This window comes from Populus nigra, chromosome 1 (assembly GCF_951802175.1).
Source record: "Populus nigra chromosome 1, ddPopNigr1.1, whole genome shotgun sequence".
Taxonomy (NCBI): domain Eukaryota; kingdom Viridiplantae; phylum Streptophyta; class Magnoliopsida; order Malpighiales; family Salicaceae; genus Populus; species Populus nigra.
In genome coordinates, this window is record NC_084852.1 from 12,922,550 (window position 1) to 12,945,891 (window position 23,342).

The 23,342-nt window shown below is 29.4% G+C and overlaps 1 protein-coding gene across 1 annotated transcript; it reads right to left on the reverse strand.

Moving 5' to 3' along the window:
- Positions 1-3,675: 3,675 nt before the first annotated feature.
- Positions 3,676-9,552, reverse strand: LOC133681052 (serine/threonine-protein phosphatase PP-X isozyme 2). The gene is made up of 8 exons (XM_062104140.1): positions 9,268-9,552; positions 7,766-7,918; positions 6,560-6,622; positions 6,401-6,486; positions 5,259-5,334; positions 4,909-5,177; positions 4,755-4,833; positions 3,676-4,368 (listed from the first exon to the last, which is right to left on the reverse strand). Exons 1-8 carry the CDS (start codon positions 9,406-9,408, stop codon positions 4,318-4,320), a joined length of 918 nt encoding a protein of 305 aa, XP_061960124.1. The 5' UTR covers positions 9,409-9,552; the 3' UTR covers positions 3,676-4,317.
- Between the last annotated feature and the right edge of the window lie 13,790 nt (positions 9,553-23,342).

The window sequence follows — 23,342 nt, forward strand, 5'->3', positions numbered from 1 at the left end:
ATTTTCTTTGTAGATAAAGGTTAGATAAAGACTAAACCATATAAATCAAAGATATGCAAGAAAGGCACCTGGACTTATTTATAATCACATATAAAATAAGCAAAATATAGATAGATTCTATTGCAGATTCAGTAAGGGGAACCCCAACTAAAATAGCAAAGAGAAAGCTATGAGTAATTGTTAACTTGACATCTATGCTTTTTTAATAGAACACAAAGGTGAGGATTGACTAAGCATTTCCCTTTGACATAATAAAGTAAGAGAATTTATCCAAAGGAAACATTTAGAGTTGTGTAAGAAACTATCATATGACTAGTAAAGAAAATGAAACTCAAAAACCTATCTAAATTTAATGAAATTGACTTAAACTTTATAGACACTCTAAAAACACCTTAATCTAGTTGCACATAAAATTTGGGTGGGTTTGAACTTGATTTCATTTATAAGAAAAATAAAAATAAAAGTCTAGAAAACTAAAAATTATAAAAGGTTTTAAGTTTAAAAAATTATGATAAATATGGTTGAGATTTTAATCTCCACTTCTAAACATGAAATATAACCTATAATCAGAATTGCTCTTTCACTTGCTTTTAAATTTAACAATCCTAAAATAATCACAAGTATAATTATATTAATCTTTCCTTTCTTTGTTATTAAGTAAAATAAACTCTCTATTTATATTCTTCGCATTAAACAACTTAGAAAAAACACTCTCAATTCATTTAATGAAATAAATAAATCAAGAAAGTTGTAGATTGAATCAAGAAATAAAATCACAAGCTTGGTTTATTAGTCTTAAATTATATTCCATGTGTAATCAATTGAAAATCTCTGATAATCTATGATCACAATTTACAAATTTGCTTATCATTATTAACAAAATAATCAAAATCAATTATTTCTCATGCTTAAGAGATTAAATATCAAATTCATAAGTAAAACTAACAAAAAGAAAACTAGAAAAAAAGAATATAAAACTCCGCTATGATAGTTAAATCTCCTCTATTTTTTATTTTGCTCTCAAGTTGCCTTTCTCTTGATTTTTAAATATATTTTCATTTTCTTCACATGATTTGATGTAGCTGATTGTTGTAGAGATTTGAGATTCTGAGCACTTATATGAGAACTTCCCTCAAACATACTATATGGTTGGCCTAGTAAATACTTTCATGGATCAATGAGACCGATTTAAGTCCAAGAAAAGAGCTGGTCAAATTAGACGAGAATAACAACTTAAAATAGTAATAACAAGAGATTTGATCTTTGGAACAAACTTAAATTCTTATATGAGATTCTAGAGGTTATTTACCTCATAGTTATTAGACCTGACTCAGGGATTGACTTGACCAAAAAGTTAGGTCCTGGCTTACACGGGTTGACTTGGGTCAACCTAAATCAACCCGGAAAAATTAAAAAAAAGTATTTGAACTTTTAATATTTCATGTGAAAAAATTAAAAAAATAATTCATATGAATATAGGCTATACATGTTATAAATAATAAAGTTTAAAATATTATTTCAAAAGGTTTTTTTATCTCACATTGAAAATATACTATGTTCGTATGTTATCCTTTTAAGTTGAAGTATTTAAACCAAAAAAATTTTTTATCCCACATTAAAAAAATATAACTTTTTTCTTGTGAACATGAACATAGAGTATATATACTAAAGGACTTCAAATCTCACATTGAAAAAATAAAACATTCTTGTAGTATTTATATAGTGAACTTTGAAATGAGTTAATAACAAACTAAAAAATATAAATATATAAAAAAAGGTCTCTAGCTAGAAAAAAAAATATTTGAAAAAAAAATCTCAACCGAGTTTTGTTGGGTCGCCCAGATCACGGGTCAACTAGGTTTTTCCAGGTTTTTGCTCATCTCGATCTTTTGTCTTATCCAGACTGGTCCAACTACCGAGTTGACTGGGTCCGGGTCAACCCGTCAATACCTATGATTCACCTATAGAAAAAGACTCATAAGTATGATAAAATAATTATTCTGCCAACTCTTAAAGCAATCAATTACGTATCCATTATTCTGCCAACTCGCAAGGCTTATATCAAATCATCCCCACATTGAGTCTTATAAATATATTATTAATAGCCTCCCAAACAAAGCCAAATCCCCCGTATTCGCATTCATCATTGGACTGTCTTCAATTGATATTAACTAATAGACCTAACACTTGTTAGAAAACACAAATACAACATTTGTTACCAAGATGGTTTACATTTTATAGCTACCACTAGAATATTAACTTTCATTACAGATTAATTTTTTTAATATAAAAAAATATATAAGCATTGCTAACATATTTTATAATAAAAAAATAAAAGTAATCATAAATTTAAAATATAATATATATTGAATGATATTTTATTTTAAATATTGATACAATTACATATTAGATGATAATTTTTTTCAAATATTGCGACGGTGATATATTGGATTGATCCAAATTATTCTGTCAAATCTTTGACCACGATTATAAGACCATGATAAACTTATAGAAAACAAATCAAAATAAATTATAAAAGTCAACTTCTAATCAATCTAATGTTAAATGATGAAATTGAGAAAAAAAAATTTAAATTAAAAAAACTATCTGGGTCAACCTGTTTAACCAGCAATCTGGATCATGAGATCAAGATAACTCAGAAAGCAAATCATAAAAATTATGAAGCCTAGTTTCCACCCAACTCAATATTGAAAAATGAGATTGGAAACAAAAAATCAAGTTATTTTAGCTTAATATGTTAAACCTGTAACCTAGATCATGAGATTGAGATAACTTTATATATATATATATATATATATATATATATATATATATATATATATATATATATATATATATATATATATATATATTACAAAGCTCTATCTCTAATAGATTCAATGTTAAAGGTTCAAATAAAAAAAAATCAATGAGACCAGGAAAACTCCACGTAAAGAAAATTAAAAAACAATTACAAAGTACAATTTCCAGATAACCTAATATTAAATTTAAAAATTGAAAAAAATAATTAAAAAGAAACTCAAAAGAAATTAATCTAGTCAACCTGGGTTAATCTGTCAAATTCACGACTTAAGTCATGAGATCGTGGATAACCCTATAAAAAGCGAATCAAAAAAATATTATAAAGCCTAATTAAAAAAATATTCAATTAAAAAAGACCTAAAAAATAAACAGAATTAACCCAGATTAACTTGTCAAACCCACAACTTAGATCATAAGATTAGGATAACTTTATAGAAAAATAAAAACATGAAGTCGAATTTCCAACTAACCAATGTTAAAGGATGAAATAAAAAAATCAATTAGAAAAAACAACCAAAAAAATAAACTAAATCAACTCAAGTTAACTTGTTAAAATTACTTTCTAGGTCATGAAAACAGAATAAATTCATAAAAAACCTATTAAAAAAATATATAAAACTCTACTTTTAATAGATCTAATGTTGAAGATTAAAATTAAAAATTAAAAATTCATGAGTCTAGTATATAACCTAACAGGAAAAAGAAAATATAAAGCATAATTTTCAAAACAATATAATATTAAAAATTAAAATTAAAAAAAAAGTAAAAAGAAAAAGATTGGGTTGGTAAAAATAAAATTGAAAAAGAAAACACTAAAAAAAGGGATGAAATTAAGTGGAAAAAAAAAAGGCATTATTCCAAGAAATACCATTTTATAGATGCAGCTACAATAATTTGACCTCACACCCTTATACATATAAGAGGAAAATTATTGGCATTCTTTGATTTGTCACAATAAATAAATCCACAAACTAGAGATTTCGCCCAGTGATGCTAAAATCTTCGATCTTCCATGTTAGCAGGAGCATAGGACAGCTAAAAAGAAAACACTTGATAGAAAATACTCAAAATTTTATTGTCCGAAAAAGACGAAACAAAAACATATTAGAGAGCAGCTTTCTTTGCTTCCTTCTCCCCAGACCCAATTTTTTGCCTTCATCCTCCCACAAGCAATCCATGTGGAGCAACCTAATTTTACAAGACCCCACTGCCTCTCCTAAATAAATGATGGGGGTCCCATATTCCATGGCCCAATCGCACATAGCGTAAGACATTACTACTATTGCACAGAAACATCAAAAAATGGTGAAAGAGGATGCGAGAAAGATCCAAACATATAAAAGAGCAAAAGGCACTACTCTTGCTAATCATTTCAAGAGTTGATCATATTGGGTAACCTTACCACCGTGTGAGAGAATTCTTGTCCAAACCACCATAAATTTTCTTCTCCATCAATTCACTTGTCCACATAATAAAACTTCATGTAATCAAATATCATAAGAAGTAATCAGGTGCTGGATTTTTGGCAGGTGCACCTCTTGATTCCTGCATCCATTTCAACTTTTCAGTGCACAGTACATAATATACAACTAGAATGACAATGCATAGAGGCAGCATGCAAAAACCCCTTCCATGTTTCCTTAAACATTTCTAAAACTTGCAACACTTTATCCCAATCCTTTTCAAAGATAATTATATTGAATTGAAAGTGTCCATTTAGCTAATAAGCATATGCATTTTTGGTTAATAATTCTTCTAGCATAAAGGCGATTTTTCATGAATTGGATTTGTGGGCCAATTATCCAAGATGTACCCAGACAATTTATATTGCATAAAACTGCTATAGCTTATACGCTATAGATGATCAAATACCATAGCCATTTGTTTTAAAAATGTTTTGCGATCACTTTCTGGAGATTGTTAGTACAAACCGGTGGGGCAGCATCAAACACACGAAACTGCTTGTTAAGATTCTCATCCAGCTCAAGGATTGCAGCAACATTACCGCATCTGCAACAGATTCAAAGTGAGAAAAAACCATTACCATTGAACAAATTAAAGGGAGAATCTTATATGCTAATTTACCTGTAACAGTAGTTTGGAGCTGACCAGACAGTGACTATTTGGTTCCTGAACATCCACTTATACCCTTCCATCACCAACTGATGAGCACGACATATGTAATCAATATTGTTAGAGTGGTTGAAAGAAGTGACCACACTACCACCAAATAGAAAACCAGCACCACGTGGACTCAACCCCCAACCATCAACAATATCTTCAGGATCTGACCAGAGAAGATCACACATAGCACCATCATGAGGTACTTCTTGCTTCCTATCAATTGTTCGAATCTGGAAAATGGGTTGTGTTAGCAGTTATTTACACAAATCTTCAGTGAGCAGAAGAAAAGCAAGCTGGATGGATTCATCAACCTGATCCAATGTTGATATAGCAGGAGAGAGACCACCATGAACACTAAAAACCTTATTCTCAATGAGAGCTGACAGACTGATAAACCAACATCACAATTAGAACTGAAATATTTTGATGGAAGCATCTTAAATGGGGAGAAAAGGAATGAAAAATAACAGATGCTTAAGTTGATTTTTTATGGTCCATGGAAGTTATAGTGATATGGCAAGCAAACACACAAACAAAAACTTGTCAATGGCATACATCACTTTCTGTCAGTAAGGCAAATATTCCTAATTCCCTTATTGAATCACATCAAAGGAAAAATCTATCATTCTGACATGATACTGAACCATCAAAAAGAGGAAGCTTAAATACTTTCTTCCAGTCATACCGAAATATAAGCAGTCAAACCAGGGCACCCATTAGAAGGAAGACACCCATCAAGACCTAGATACGTCATTACTGTGTTACAAAGGGACACAAGGCAAACTAAAGTCTGATAAAAATAGTATGTACCTAACCAGTCAAGTACCAGATAATTCTCAGTTTGCTATGATACAACACTGGACAGTTGAAAAGAAAGAAGTTTTAATGCTTTATTCCCAATCCTACCATAATATAAGCACATTCAGATCAGGGCTCAGACTGGTAAGAAGATAGCAATTAAGTCTTAAAATCATGGTGACTAGGTTAAAAACAAACACAAGGTAAATTAATGTGTAATAAAAATTGTGTGCAAGTGACTTGTCAATAATTCCCAATGCCATCTGATTGTCAACAGCACCCAATAAAAATTGATTACAGATGTCTGACAAGGCAGAAAAGAAGCAGTACAGAATGGATTTTGCCAACATCATAAAATTTATAGCTTTCACGCACTTGCAACCCTCTTTTCATAAGTACCTTTGCATCACATGACAGTCAATTGGATGATGAACATTATGAGCACCCATGATTAGATGGCAGACAGTGCAATCATCAGTTGGACATCCAGTTAACCATCCCATAAAAAATCAGCTGTAACTCCATAATTATTAGATTTTATAGCATCCAACCCAGCTAACTTAGATGTGCCTCCCCTCTCTCTCTCTCGCTCTTTCCCCCTACCCTGACCCCCCTCATTTTTTGGATAACTGTTTTCTTTAATTTATTAGCATACCTCATGTAATCAAATATATCGGTGCAATATCTCCAAACATTCACTGAGCCGTATTTACGCAAACACTCATCATAAAATCCATACACCTGTGAAGAACGTACTGATGTCAAAATCTATAACAAATGGAAGTTCAACAGCAATAATCATTCGAGATCTAACCTGTGTTATCTGACGGCTCTCATGATTCCCTCTAATGAGTGTTATCCGATCTGGATATCTCACCTGATGATACAAAGTTATTAGCTAAAAAGAGAGATGATAAGACAATTGGTGGAAGATTTATTACTCGATGAACAGAAAAAATCACATTGCCAAGCCAAATTTGACATCGTAAGCTTGAATTCAGGCTGACCCCTGAAGCAATTTTAAGGCAACTTGACAAAAGATATCATAGTACATGACAATGGTATAAAAATAGAAAGACCTCAAAAAAATCATCAGGTGATTATGTTTGCTTATTATTGACCTCTGGCTTCAAGCTTTTAGTAGATCAATGAATTTGGCCAGCTTCATTTTTTACTAGTAAGGTCTTTGTATGTCTGTGGCATTGATGTCAAATTTTGTACCGCCAGGGCTTTTTAAGTCCACAATTACACATAATTTCCCATCTCTTAATGCATTATATCCCTAGTCCGTTTAGTACAGAACTTTCTTATACTGGTCCCGCAACAACAAAATGTCAAAATGCCATTTACCAAATCGATTGTTTATTGTTCCGGAAGCTTTTAAACAGCCATTGTCAATTTTCATTTCCATTGTGCTCTCCTCAAATTAATTTACAAAAGGATTTTATCTCCTGAAAAGCCAGCAAAATTTAAGATAGGACTTACCACAGTCACTATCTTGCTAAAATGGGTTTTAAGTTAAATTTTTGAATAAGGAATTCTCAGGTGGCAGAAATGAACCAAATTCTTAGACTAACTACCAACTATGCAATGATTATTATGCCAATTACATTGTAAACATGATCTGTCGGATGGTGCACAAACCTCGCGCCAGCATCAAATGTAACATTCCCGTGAACTGTAATTATGGTCCACCAAGCAGAGGTTAAAAATATTTACCCCCAGACACAGTGATATCGCTGAAAAAAAGTCATGATATGAATTGATTTTAATTTTTATTACAATCTATCCTGAAACTACTCCTAGAAAGAGACATACCATGGAAGCTGCTTTATTGACATCTGACCATGAAACTTTTCAAAGAGAATGTCAGAGTGTTTAAAATTAGAAAAATTTAGTTAAGAAATGTTTAAATATCAGTAGATAGGAAGTAGAAGAACATCCATAAAACCTCCATTATAATAAAAGCATGCATATCTCAACAGTGTTACCTTAAACTCCAAGAGATAATAATATGTACCTTAAGGGCTAAAAGAAGCAGAAATGTCTCAACAGAGTAATATCCTCTATCAACAAAATCTCCAAGAAACAAGTAACTAGTCTTCGGGCAATCCCCTCCCACCTTGAAAAGCTCTTTCATGTCATAAAACTGTCCATGGATATCTCCACATATCTACGCACAATAAAAATTGAATCGTCTTGGTACAAAGATTCAAAACCTCAAACAGCATTGGTATACAGAAGAAACACTTCCAAGTAGTCCTGTTTAGACCATTCTACATAGATACAGACTCAAAGAGTAATTGTTTGAAACAAAGAAATTATGCATGTGAAAGAAGATTGTCATTGTTAAGAGGAAATAATAATATCACAAAGCAACATACCACTAAATTCTCAGAAAAAGTAGGCAATGGAACAGTAATATACAATGGGGTGAAAACTTATTTCCTAGTGATGATCTGAAATTTTATTACTCCCACACATTCAGAGGCAAAACTTTCACTGAATAATATCCTTCAAAACACACAGCATAAGAGACCACTAGGATTTTTAAATAACCCAGGCATAACGATCATAAGATGCATTATTTTTTCCTCGTTTTAAGAAAAAGATATTTGAAGCAGAAAATTCATGGCTGCAGTATGAAGTAGGAACCACCATAGTTGTGTTCGGAAACAAGATGTCATTCATTCTCATTCCTTATTAACTTTAACAAAGCAAGATAAAGAAGTAAAAGAAAGTCTTACTAGATGCATCTGGAACTAAATCCAACGTTTGGCTTACCCAAATTATGACAACATTCTGAAGCTAAACTAAACCTAAGACAACTGAATGGCCAACCTACTGTATACATTGGTAATACCACAGATCATTCTAACCAAAAGGTTCCTTGTTCAACATCATCTTCTGCTGTTGAGCAGGAGCAGCTACCTCAGACAGAATCTCGACGTGGAAAATGAAAATCTAATTAATTGGCGTAGAATGATTAAAACCTTAACACATCTCCTATTTCATATGCAAAAAAGAAAAGGGGGCATTTAACTACTCCATGATAACAGATTCCATACTACCAGGGTTCTAGTCTCATACCTATTAAGAATAAACAGGACTACACATTTTATCTTAAATTAAATGTATAAGCATACTCAACAAAGGAAACTCGTAGGAAACCAATAATAGATTTCTTATGGGAGGAAGAGGCTTTTCAAATACATATCAAACCAGAAAGAAATCTCAAAATAGAAACTAGAAACTTTCATGATTGGAGTGTCTAATCTTAAAAAAGAAAAGAAACCTAAATTCTAATTTTGAATTCAATTTTGCAATAAATAAAGACTAGTAAATTTAGGAGTAATAATACTGGCAGAACAACTAATGATACTAAAGCTGTAGAATATTATTCTCGTCAGAAATTAAAATAAAAAATTCAGTAAAAAAGTAACAATAGCGGCAGGCTTTCATCTCATATACAGCAAGAGCAAGTCATTAAAAAAAATTAAAAAAAAAAAAAGAGAGAAGTACGGTGACGGGAGCATCAACGCGTTGAACGTTGCTCTCTTCGACGAGGATTTCCATAGCTTTGAGGCAAAGAGCTTTCACTTCCGATTCCTTCAGGGGCTCGCACCTCTTCAGTTGCTCTATTTGTCTGTCGAGGTCTGACATCTCTTTTTTCTCTCAAATTCCCCCACCTCCCCTTTTTATTTCTCCAAATTTCCCTCTCCCTCCATCTCTGCATCTGCGACAGAGATAACACCTTGATTTTCTTCACTGATGCTAGTATGATATATTATTACTATTATCATATATAATTCAATTAATGATTTGTCCCGCGACACGCCACGGATCAGGAAAACAAAAATTACATACAAAAAAAAATAGATATTAATCATGCATTTAAAAAAAAATAATCATTAAGCAAAGAATATTTTTATTTAATATTAAAATAGAAATATATATTTAGGTTGTCTTACAAAACCAACGGGATAATCTTGAACAAATTGTAAAACTCAATCCACATTTAACAAATATTAAATGTAAAAAAATTAGTATTTATTTAAAAAAAAAAATTTAAACCAACCAAGAGAGCTCGCAAAACAAGTCATGAACTTCATTTAATTCAATAAATTTTTTTAATCTCAAAAATTATTTTTTATTTAATTATACAATAATAAAATATATGAAATTTTATTTATATGAAAGATTATTGTTTAAAGGGAAAAAAACTATGATGGTAACACCGATAGCAAAAGTAAATTCTTAATAACAAATGGTGAAATTGTATTATTTTTTTTTTTAGTTTTGAGTTAAATGAAAAAACTCATCAACAATAAAGGGCTAAATTATATTTAAAAAAATTGAGGGGAAAATTTTTTTAAAAAAAATAACAGCTCGAATGCTGTGAAGTTTTAATCATGCAATGCAAGTCATGTACGTCGTCGGATTCAATAACTTTTTTAATCTTAGAGATTATTTTTCATTTAATTATACAATAATAAAACGCATGAGAATTTTTTGTATGAAATATTTTTTTAAAGGAAAAAAATTGTGATAGGCACATAGAATCGAGATAGCAAAAGTATATTATTGATAACAAACGGTGAATTATTTTTTTTTGAGTTAAATAAAAAAATATATCATTGAGGGAAAAACATTAAAAACAATAATAAATAATAGTCTCGATATTGTGAAATAATTCGTTAAACCTACGACCCAGCTCATAGACTCGATTGTGTTCAATGATTTTTTTTATCAATTTTTTAACACAAATAGAAAATAGAAAAATTTTGAAAATGACAAAAATGAATCCAGACATGTGAGCCTGGCATCCTAACGTGCCTTGTTATAAAAAAAAAACATCTTAGGCGCGTGGATCATCCAGCCTAACACGCAAATCTAGGCTTAGCTTTATATTTTTATTTCTTAAAGGGTGGATAACCTGTCATCCGCTCTAATTGTTTTTTGAAAAAAAAATAGCAGAAGACACGTTGTTTTTTTCCTGCAAAATCTGGCAACTAGAGGTTGCTAGAAAAACAAGGCCTCGAGTGTTTTTGGTAAAAAAAAAAACCATTTTTTAACGTATTGTTTTTATCCAAAACACCTATAAGACACTCTAAACATCTTGATAAATATATGTATGACGTTAAAAAAATAAAATCAACCCAAACCTAAAAATATTACCGCGATCAGATCTGCCTCCTTAGCAAGAAAAAGGAAAAAATTATATAGGTAAAACTCCTCTAATCAAAACGAACTCATTAATATCAATATCGACAATTTTGGTCGCTAGAATCGTCATCGATGGCAACTTTCTCTTTCTACATCGAAATATGACGAGCCTCTCTCTTTTCTCTCATGAAAAAGGACTGAGAAATAAAGAAAATAAAGTTTGATATTAAAATTAAATTGCTGACAATTAAAAGGACCAATCACCTATTAACTAAAAAAAATAAGGGACTAAAATGAGATTTTCAAATGAAATTCGAAGTCACCCCTATTTTTCCAGTCATTTTCACTTTGGTTTTCTATTTTTCAATTCAACCCTTTTTTTCAAAAAAAAAAATTAGGTGCTGATTTGGACTAAAAAGACAAAAGATCAATGATCAAATTAGAAATTTAGAAAAAATAACTGTTACAATCCGCAGTAATTTGTGAGAGAGTAAATAGTGCATTTCAATAGTAAAATTACCACTTGACTTGATTTTTTTAATTGCTAGTTAATAATTATAATAGTTGATTCATTTTTCTTTTTTTTATGGTTTTGCCCTCTCTCCATGGACACTCTCAATTCACTTTTCTTTTTTCTCGACTTCTTCCCCTATTTTTTTTATGTAATAATGAAACAAAATTAGTTTTCTATTATTTTTATAATTTATTCCGGTAAAAAATTTAAATACTCATACCCTAACATTAGGAGATCTAGGAGCTTTGTGGATGTAATATGGAGTGCACATTTCTAAAACGTGCTCCATTGAAGAACCCTTCCTAGTTTGATAGTTTTGTTAATGTCAATCAATGAGCCAAACAATCTCATTTCTCATTAATTCCACATCTTTCTTGAGAATTATTAAATAAGAGCTTTTTTCTCCATTTTCCATAAATTTAAAAAAATTAAGTTTTAAAAATATTGTTTATGTTTGGTTTTTTTTATCCATGTAAAATCTCATTACATAACCTATATAAAAATAAATATTCATATAAAAAATAAAAATAATTGATCGGATATGATAATAAAAATAGACACCCTAAGAGAAGGTTAGCTAACTAAACTAGTCTTAAAAGGTTCTTCACTATTTGGTTAATAAGTTCTATTAGGCTGAACATAGCCCTACAAGAGGCCAAAAATATAGAATAAGTGGAAGCCCATCATTTACTAATCACAATCAAGTAGCTATTCATAAGAGTTTAGAGGTTTAACGAGTGTTGCTCAAGTCAATGACCATTGAGGTACTTCTAAATCCCCATGCTAACCTAAAAATAATGTGTGTGCTGAAAGTGTTTTCTAACTGGTATACGAGCATTACTCCATATCCAATCCAGACAAAATAATAAAAAAATACCATGCATGAAATGCAAGCACATAAGAAACAATTAAACAAATATAAATATAAACAAAGATGTAAACATCAAATAAAACAATGACAAATAATTAACACATATTAACTAGTTTAGGTAAAAAAATTATAACAAAAACATTTAGAACATGTATCAAAGCATATCAGGCACCTTATTATTGAAAAAAATAAACATAAAAGTCAAATAAAACAATAACAAATAATTAACACACATTAACTAGTTTAGGTAAAACATTATAACAAAAATATTTAAAACATGTATCAAAGCACATCAAACACTTTATCATTGAAAAGCAAATAAACAAAGCTTAGCCCTAAACAAGATCCCTAATGGAGTCATCATTTTGTCACAAGAGATATCTTAGTAAGCTAAATAGGATTGATGAAGGTAAAATTAAAAAAATGAGTCACCACTTAGTTTTATGATAACTAAAAACCATAACTAGTTTTTAGAAATTCTAAGTAAATGACTAATTGTGTAATATGGTAGATGACAATCACCTATCAAATCCTAATCAGCTCACTAAGATGTTGCCTATGACACTCAACATTTCTTATGGAAGATAACTCGGTGATCTCAAGTCTAAAGATTATTTGCATAACTATCATATGAGTCTTTCTATAGAATCAGTTTATCTCTTCTTATAGAATTCTCATGCATGTTAGTTCAATATACATGTCATTTGACAAGCACCTACATATTAGTTCCAGGTATCCCTCATACCTTAGCATATAAAAACACCTACTTTCATTTATAAATAAAAGAACATAATATGTATCAGCCTCAATGGCTCTTATCAATATCCATTATTAATTGAACATTGACTAGAAACATTTAAAGAACAATGCTTTGATGCAATAAAAATTCTTATAATTATAACCACTTTATAATTTCTTAGCAAAACATTTGTGTCCCAATGACTTTATCTTTATTTTAAATTTATTGATCAAGCATAAATGAATATTAAAGATAAAGAATGACTTTATTAATAGTAAATATATTTGGCATGAACAAAGTCAATATCACGTATAACTTACCAATTGGATACAAGGCATATACAATAACAATTATTACTCTGAATACAAAGAAGTCAAATTAGCTATTTCCGACAGCTACGGTAGCAGAGAAGAATGACCATGAAATCTTTAATATTAGTCCATAATGACTCTTAGTTGGTATTTATCCTCGGGATTTATTTTAGAAGATGAAACATCTATCAATGAAGGAGTGAATATTCAAGGTTCCTTAATATAAAAAAAAATTCTATCAAACATTAAAAACATATAAATTGATCAAATTTTTAAAGTAACCATATCATTTTCTTTTTCCTCTTTAATAAAAGATAAAGAAGTATCAATACGTGGACTTTCTAATAATCTATTCATATCTAATAAGATAGATAAAAAAAGTATCAATACATGGGCTTTCCTTAATATTAGATAAAAAAAAGTATCTATATCTAATAATATAGATAGAGATTCCTTAAGAAATATCAGTTGTTAACTTGATAGAGGAATGATCAGTTGATAACATAAGCTCATCTCCTAGGCTATTCTCAATATAATTTCCCTTCACGTCTACCTCATACCATGGAAGTAAGATGATAAAATCGTTCATGACTCTAGATTATGGTAAAGCTTTAGTGGCATTAAGAGTAGTTAATATTTATATCTTCATTGTTTCATTCTCCTTATTCATTGCTATTATCCTTTTAACTATAAAAATACCTCTTTAATAAGGCATTTTCCCTAGCAACATCTATTAATAGGGTGGATACACCTTCAACATGAAAAGCATGAACCCTAAGAGCTTTTATTGTTGAAAATTTAGGAGAACTAGTTATAATAGTGGGAGCTGAAGGATTTCTTTTACTGGTATTGGCACTTAATTTGATGTTTCTAATATATTAATAATAAAAAAAAAACATTGATTTGACAGCCTCAACACTCAAAATTTCAGAAGCCACAATATGAAAAATGGTTGACATTTTTCATAAAGAACAGGTTCTTAGTCAAGGGAAACTTTTATAACATATCTCTGTTGTCATCTTTACATATAGGAGTAAAGGAAGAGGTATAATTTGAGCAATAAGTACTTGCTAAATAACAAAAAAAAAAAGATAAGTTAAAAAGTTAAACAACTTATTAAAAGTTTATAAATTTGATAATATATATTACCATATGCCTGCTTTTCAACTTGATAATAGAGGTTTCATCTTCACTATATTCCCCTAGTGCAAAAGGATTTTAATTATTTTGAGAACTTAAAGTAGTTTGAGAAGCTATGTACGAGAAAGTGTTGTAAGAATATAAGCAAATCATAAATTATAATTAAGATTATTGAAATATATTGTTTTTACTTGAGATTTCTCGAGTCAACCTCTTGTTTAGCCCTCTAACCAAACTGTCAAAGGCTTTCCTCTTAATGCCTTTACCGAAAGACTTCTCATTAAGCAAGAATATCTCTATCATTTCTTCTAACATAATGGTGTAAAAAAATTTCATATTTTTCTTGTAAAAATAATAAAACCCTAATGATAACTCATAGCAAGGGAGAAATCTTATAAATTGAAGTAAATGAAGTGGTGTTCAACCATCTCAGTAACTTCTTCCATTTATTTTAGGTTGTCAAAAGTTGAACCATATAGACCAATCTTGTTCATAGTATAATGCATTTGTAAGCGAATACCTTAGATATATCCCAATTATATTTCTATAAAATAAGAATTATATGGCTTATAAGAACAATAGTTGACCTTTTACACTAGATCAATCACCAGTCTAAAGTGTAGATTTTTGTATGTAAGTATATTTTTTAAAACTTTATTTTTATTTATTAGAACATGGTCTTTAGTATTTTAGAAAGAAGACCCGTAGAGGGCTTATCCTTAATAAGACAAGAGGAGACATCAAAACATCGATCCTTTTTTTAAGAGATAAAAGGTTATCTATATATCTTCTGAAATAAGAGTTCTTAAAATAAGCTTGGAGTAAACTATTTTTTATGTAAATAGAGTCTAAGTTCATGATTTCTCTAATGTTATTGAACTTTTTAAAATAATAGTGACTCAAATTTATGTTTATCATAGAATTCCATAAACATTGTCTATTGTCATAAAGGTGATCTTTATTTATTATTTTTTGGCTTTCCCTTAATGTCTTATAAACATGGCTTAATATAAAGGGTCCTAAGGAAATTCTCTTGCCTTCGACCTAAGCTATTGTAATCTTCAGATAAGGTTTAGTTGGTTCTTGAATCTAAAAAGGATTAGTTAACTGCATACCCAATACAATAAAAAGACCATATGTTCCTTGTGAAAGGTCAAGTTTGTCTTTTACCTACCTTTTTTTAGCAATGCAACAAATTCAAGAGCACTTATCAACATATCTTTAATGGATCTTATAAAGGTTCAATTTGAAACACAAAGCTCCTTCCATAATAGGTATAGGCGTTCAATTAAGGTCAGGTCAAGCCATGCAAAATAATTTTTTATATCTTATACTTGAAGAGAAAAACGTTGTCGAAATTAAACCACAACAAAGAAAAAGCGGCTAATAACTTTTTGTTAGGTTTGATGGTGATTCTAGATAGCTTGATAACATCAAATACTTTCTATCACTTTCATTGTCCACTAAAGCTCTATTGCATCCTACCAAACCATTTGATACAATCGCCAAGGTCAATGCTTGGCCATATTTTGATTGACTTGATTTATATATTGAGATTTACAAGGTCATCCTAAAAGAGAATCTTTTCTTTCTCAATGTCTAGAACAAAGTGGTAGTCTTCTACTTCTTGTGACATTTATTTTATAAAACGAGCCAAAACATTCTCCATTCATACCTCCTAGTGTAGCAATAATGATAGATCAATTGACATTGGGTAAGTAAACTATGAGATTTTTATAACAAGAGACAATAATGAGTTTTGATGGAGCAGAACTTGAAGCTGTCATTCTTGTTTCTAACAAGAAGGAGATTTTTTAGGGTTTAATGATTGAATCTTAGAATAAAAGATCTTTAAGATTCTTAAAAAATTTAGGAATTTTTGTGTAAAAGAAACCTAAATGTCGTTTCTAAAATATAAAGAATGTATTATTTTTAAATTAAAATGATTGGCTAAATCATTTGACATGTCAGGTATCTTTTAAAACACGATTGACTAATTTTAGGTGAATAATTATTTTCATATTATTCTAATGTGGTGGAGTTAGCATTTGAGAAATAAAATAATATAAGGGCATCATTTACATCTAAAATAAAAATGCATCCATCAAACATAAAGAGCACTAATTATTCACCATAAAAAGGGAAGAAAGTTGAAATCGATCATGAATAAAAAGAATCAACCGAGTTGGAAGAGTCCTTGATCAACCAAGAATGTTGAAGGAGTAGTCGACTAATTGACTAAATGAACAAAAGTCGCAATTTATAAAAAAAAAATGATTGGCCAATAGAGTTTAAATACGACAAAGAGATACAATCCTATTTAAAGTGAAAATCTTCAATAGAATAACTAACAAAAAAGTTAGAGAATAAACAATGGTTCATTTGTATGTCACTGGAAGAGGAATTTATCTTGTATTAGGATTAAATATGTAACATTCCTAATTATTACTAGGAAGATTTACATGCAAAAATATTTTTTTATATATAAACAAATATATACTTCAAATCTCACCAAAATTTCTGATGAAATTTCAGCAAAGTTTTCTTTATAACATGAAATCCTAAGTTATCGACTAAACTTATTTCATATTTCAACACAATTTTATTTACCTGATCCAATCATCCTAGATCATTCCCGCCATCTATCAATGTTTCTCAAACAACTTCATTCATACAAATATATTTAGCAATTATATACATATATTTACAGAGTACGATGATTTCATATCCTTAAAAAACTAGTATTAAATACAACATACATAAGTGTTAGAGTGCATTTAGGCTAGATAATTACAGTCCACAAAATATGAGCATTTATGTTTACATGCCAAACAAAATAATATTACAATTCAAAATATATATCTTGAATCTAGCCTATATAATCAAAAGATGCAGAAGTAATATACTCTTAGCGTGAATATGATGACCCTGAAAAAGAATGCAACATATGATATGTTAATTATGAATAATCAATTAAATAATTTAATAAAATTGGATTACATTTAAATTCTTCCCTATCCATTCTTTTTTTCTCTTTATATTAAAATAATCTAAAAATACTAAAAAATTAATTTAAAACAAAAAAATCATTAATGTTGGTATCAATAAACTCTATTGATATTATTAGTCTCTCAATTCCTAGAATGACTAATCAAATCTTAATTAATGCTCATATTAATGAACTTTATTAATATCATTAGTCTCTCAATTTCAAGAATGATTAATCAAGTCTCAATTAATGTCAATATTATCAATAAACTCCATCAATATCATTAGTCTTTTAATTTCGGGAATGACTAATCAAGTTCAGAAAGTGACGATATTAATAAATTATATTGATATCATTAGTCTCCTAATTTTGAGAATGATTAATCAACTTTAGATCTCCTTCAATTCTTTTTTTTTTTATCTTTCATCATCTCCAAATCAAATTTCTCTCAATATCAAATACAATTATAATAAATTTGCATTTTATAATTAAATAATGTTTAAATAATTATGTGATAGGTCAGAAACCTACCTGCAGTATGTGATGTCCCAGCTCCAGCCTATGGCCCACTCACAGTAGTATTCCCTGTCATCACAGGATAATTTCGTCATCATTAATCATTTTTTTCCCTCCAAAATCACCGAATCATTACGCAATGTTTCTTAAATTAACACTTTTTGATTTTTATTTTCCAAAATCATTCATATACCTCTATATTTTCGTTTCAATATTCGAAATTCTATATCGATGAAACCCAAATTAATTCAAACACATTTTCTATGATAATTTCATACATCATCTATATACATTTCCTCTTTTCCCCTTTTATGGCCTATTATTCACCATGTTCAATAAAGGGTATCATGAGTTTCTTTTCGTTTTCCTTCGATTTATCCGCACTAGTTAATCTTCATTAGGCTCAATCAATCTATAATATAATTTATATGTTAACTTAGAAAAATCATTCTTCCTTTCCATCTAACCCACTTGGCCGAACCTATGGCCAATAAGAAAGGCATGGTTTTTCTTTATTTTACCTCAATTTTATACTTACTCATTGTTTATTGACTTTAATAACCATGTTCCAAGCATTAAACAAGTCATTAAGTCAGCCAATTCCCTTAATTCAATGTTCCATAATGTAAAACAGTAGTCAATCCAATAAAACTCATGCTGAAACTTTAAATTAAATTTTGGTTAAGGTTCCTTACCTCTTAACCATAATTTCATGAAAGATTTGGTAAGAAAACAAGTTTTTCCCTTCACTTCTCTTTTCTTTACTTTTCTTCTCCAAACCGCCCCCTTAAGCATCCATTTCCATGGGTTTTCCCTCAATTTCCTTGCTAAAATACCTTTTAACTCCCTTTTGATCTTTTATTTCAAGTGTTTGATTGGAATTTTTAAAGATAATTAAAGAATTTTGGCAAAATCTTCCCCCTCTTTCTCCTTCCCAATTGGCCAGCCACTCTTGACTTCTTTTAGAAGCCAATAGTGTATTTATATCCCTTAATATGCTATAATTTATCATTATGTATTTTCTTTTAAATTCTGGTGTTTTTTCTTTAACCAATTATCTTATCTCATTGACATTCTAAAAATAAATCATGTCGAGGGTTTTGAATCCTTAAAATTTCATTTTCGAAAATAATTATCACTGTATTTTATTATTATTTTATTAAATTTAAATTTTTATTTTATCTGGGGTTTACAAAATAAGCCATTTTATTTGATACAAATGTAGAATTATAATTACTTATGTAAATATAATCTAAACTCTATAATAATGAAAAAAGGCAACATACTAATATAATTGATAGTTAGACCCACATATTCAATTTCAACAATTTATCTTTTCCTTTAGAGGGCTTTATTTACATTTTTTTTATTCTCCTTATCGCTTTTGTTAATTTTTATGCATTTTGATTTCCTTCAAACTTATCATCTCTTAGAATTCTTGTATTTACAATAATGCTTTTAGAACAAATTATCCTTACTAAGGGTTCAAGACTTGAATTCCTAATTTTTTTTAATTAGAGGTAATTGTTGTTATGACATCATAGGTTAAATCCTATAAAAATCTAATTTGCAACCTATTCATGCATGGAAAATATTTTTTAAATTATTAGATGTATATTTTCCTAGTGATACAATTACATTTATGAGTGATTATGCTACAAAACCTTATTAGTAAAGGTTTAAGTATTTGTAATCTTATTCTTTAGAGAAATGTTTCTCTTAAGATCGAAGAGGGCTTTCAAGTGTGGTGTGGGTATCCATCACAAAGCAGAAAAGGTTGTCCGAAGCTCATGGGCCATGGAAACTCATTTGCAAAATTACCAGAGGACTTGAGCTAGATCCAAGCACTCACTGCATATAGTTTTGATATGGAGCAGAGCTTTAACCCATCTTAAACCTTATATTGTGGGGGTGTCCACAGCAAAACTAAAGGTACATTTACTATATATATATATATATATATATATATATATATATATATATAGATGATCGAATTATTTATGCTTTGTTTTTTCCCAAACCCATTTCTATCGTTTTTCTATTTTTATTTTATTTTTTTTTCCTTTGGAGGAGATTCCAAGATTTAATCTCATATGAAAAAAGCCATTTTGAAATGTGTATTTTCTCAATCTTTGGTAAAAAAAAATAATAGTAGAAAACTGTTTGTATCGTATAATTGCGTTTTAAATCTTATAAATAGTTATATAAAAATTAGCTTTTTTTTTTTTTAACCCGGCCTGGTTCCAGTCTCGGGCCGGCCGGGTTCCGAGTCGACCCGCTAGGTCGGGCCGGGCTTCAAAACTATGCAAAAACAACTTGGTATCAATTTATAACTGAATAAAGATTATGCAAGTTCAACCTAACCTAAGACAGAGAAGGTTTTTTTCATAAAATTTTTCTTTTCCAAAGTTGAAATTTAAGGGTATTTTTTTGTTTTTGTTTGTAAAGTGCTTTTTAATTATTTTTGTTTCCAATCATAAAGTGTACATTGCAAAGAGGAGAGAGCGTACATACACTTCATTCCAATACACAAGCCGCCAATTAAATCTCCAATCATGCCCTCTTCACTTGATTTCGTGAAGAATAAACAAGAAATCCGCCTCCATTTAGGCGGAGAAAAACAACAAAAAAAGCACAGCTTATTCCCAAAAGGTTATAAAACCATCATTGACCATAAAGCTGAACTCCGCACAAGGAAAAGTGTCTTTGCTTACCGGAGCTTTCAAACGTTGGAAGAAAATTAATTATCCAGGGGACCCACGGGAGGCCTCAAAGATTTCAAATGTGCTGTAGCCATGCCTCGTGTTTTTGAATTATCTCTCCAGCAGTATTCTCTGGCTTTCTCCTCAATACAGAATTTTATTAGAAAATCAAGACTTTAAACAAGAGATCTTGACTATTGTGTTGCTGCTCTTAGCCACGGCCTCGAAATTCTTTGATAGTTGTTGGAGTTTGAATTTCATTAGGAAGAAGAAAGACAGAACAGAGATATTGGAATTTCTTGCCCGGAGATTCTGTCTTTTTTCATTCCCAAACGTAAGAGATCTGACATCTAGTTCTCTGATGTTTGACACTTGTAAATTACTTGCAAGATAATTTTATTATATATAATATATAGTTACCAAAATCTCCTCCTCTTTTTATTTAAAAAAACTATTGTAATTTTTTTTTGTCTGCAAAATTCCCATGTATAAAAAACTCAAAACCTAACCTGGCAGGCTGGCACTGTTATTGAAGTTTCATGAATTCAAAAAATATAATATATTTTATATTTAATGTATATGTGAGGGGCTATCATGACCTATGCACCTAGGATACACCCCATGTGTGTAGGTACATGCATCACCAAGCCTATTTTTAAGCATCTCATTTTACATACAATCCAAGGTATCAAATATGGTCGGTTAGATTGACCACCAAAATATATTATTGTGGTAATTAATATTTTTTTTTTTATGGATATAGCTTAATGTGTGTATGTGCGCGCGCCTGTTCTATAGTCAATCATTTGATTATATATGATACTGATTTTACTCATGTAATAATATATTTATTATTAATAAAAAAATTATCTCTAATATTCATTTATAGTTGATTAATAATTCTAGAGTAAAGATAATTATAAAATAGCAATAATTATGAAACTCATATTGCATCAAAGTATTATTTCTAAACATTCATAGTAGAAGCTCTTATACATTAATTAGATTTATTGAGACCAATACATATTATGTTGTTTTCTTTATGAAATGAAGTAGTTATTATCAAAATATGAGGTATAAAGAATACCTATAACAAATATGTTGATCAGATCAAAAGAGAATTCCTTACTTTAGATGGATCAAGAAAAATGCTCAATCTATTTTTAAATAGTATCAATTATGTGCTCATGCAAGGTGAAATAAGATTTGAAAAGAATTTCAAATCTTATTTAAAGAATCAATAATTTGGTGTTAAAAATATCCATGATTTAAAAAACCTAACATATTTTATGCTCAATTATGCATATCAAAACATTCTTAAAAAAAAATGATAATCATATTGAGAAACTTAACACTAAAAAGTTAAATCAAGTCACATATGATATTTTTAATATTTAGAAGATTATGACATATCTTTAGAAAATATATTTGGTCTTCAAAAGTAAATCAATCAATTTATTGAATTTATAATATGTTAAATTGTGACAACTTATTTAATTCTATTTTAATTAGGATTGTGATTTATATATTAGGCTAACATATTAGAAAACACAATTGGTCACGCATATAAAGAACCATTAGTAAAAAATTAAATTGAAATGATTAATTAAATAAATATGAATTGATTGTAAATAATTTTTTAGAAATTAAGGACTAGAATGTAATTTACATATGGAATTACAATTCTAGACCTAGAAAAATCACCTAAGAACTTAATTTCATGAATTTCTATTTTTTTCTTGAAATAATAGAAGTGATATTTTTCATTAAACAAAGTGATATTTTGTTATTTATAGGGTTATCAAGTCTTTTTTTACAAATAGAATGATATATTTTATATTTTTCTTATGAGTTCATGATGAGAGATCTAATTTGCTTAAGAAGCAAGAGTTAGCAATCAAAGAAGCAAGAGTTAGCACTCAAGACATAACAATCATTTTCTTATAAAAAGGTTTTAAAAGACTTGTCTATTATGTAGATTACTATTAGAGACTAGGAAATTGAAAGAATCATGGTATGTAATAACTCAACTTTATAAAGTTGATCAAACTTTAGGGAAAAAAGAGAGTTTATGTTTAAAAAATCTTCGCTGCAAAAAAAAAAAAGATTGTGTAATGGGATTCTTAGGACTCTTAAGAAATTTTAAAATTATTCTTACCACTATGTTAATATGTTTTAAGAAACCAACAATGATATCAAAGCTATTGTTAGACAATTAGGGTTGTTGATCGCATGTTTTGATTGCTATTAGCATTAATTGTGAATTAAAATTCAAATTAATTTTTCCAAAAAAATTTTTCTCTCATGTTTAAAAGAGGGTTTTCTTGGTTATTTTTTTTTTTGTAAGATCTAATCAGATTTTTTTAGATATAGATGGAATCCACTAGGAAAAAAAAAAGAAAACAAAGTTTGAGAAGGTTAAGCTAGGTTTGTTGGAGAGGCAGCAGCTTATGACTGTTGTTTTGTTCAGACACACTAATTTGTTTGGCATTGTTTCTGGCATCATGCACCGCTATTGCCTTGCACTACAACATGCATGGTGTGAGACTACAGGTTATGCAGTGGTAGCCTTAGCTTTCGCTATTATGGCAGTCACCATTAACAACAAGGAAGAAAGAGAAAAGGAGAAAAATTACGATTTCATCCCTG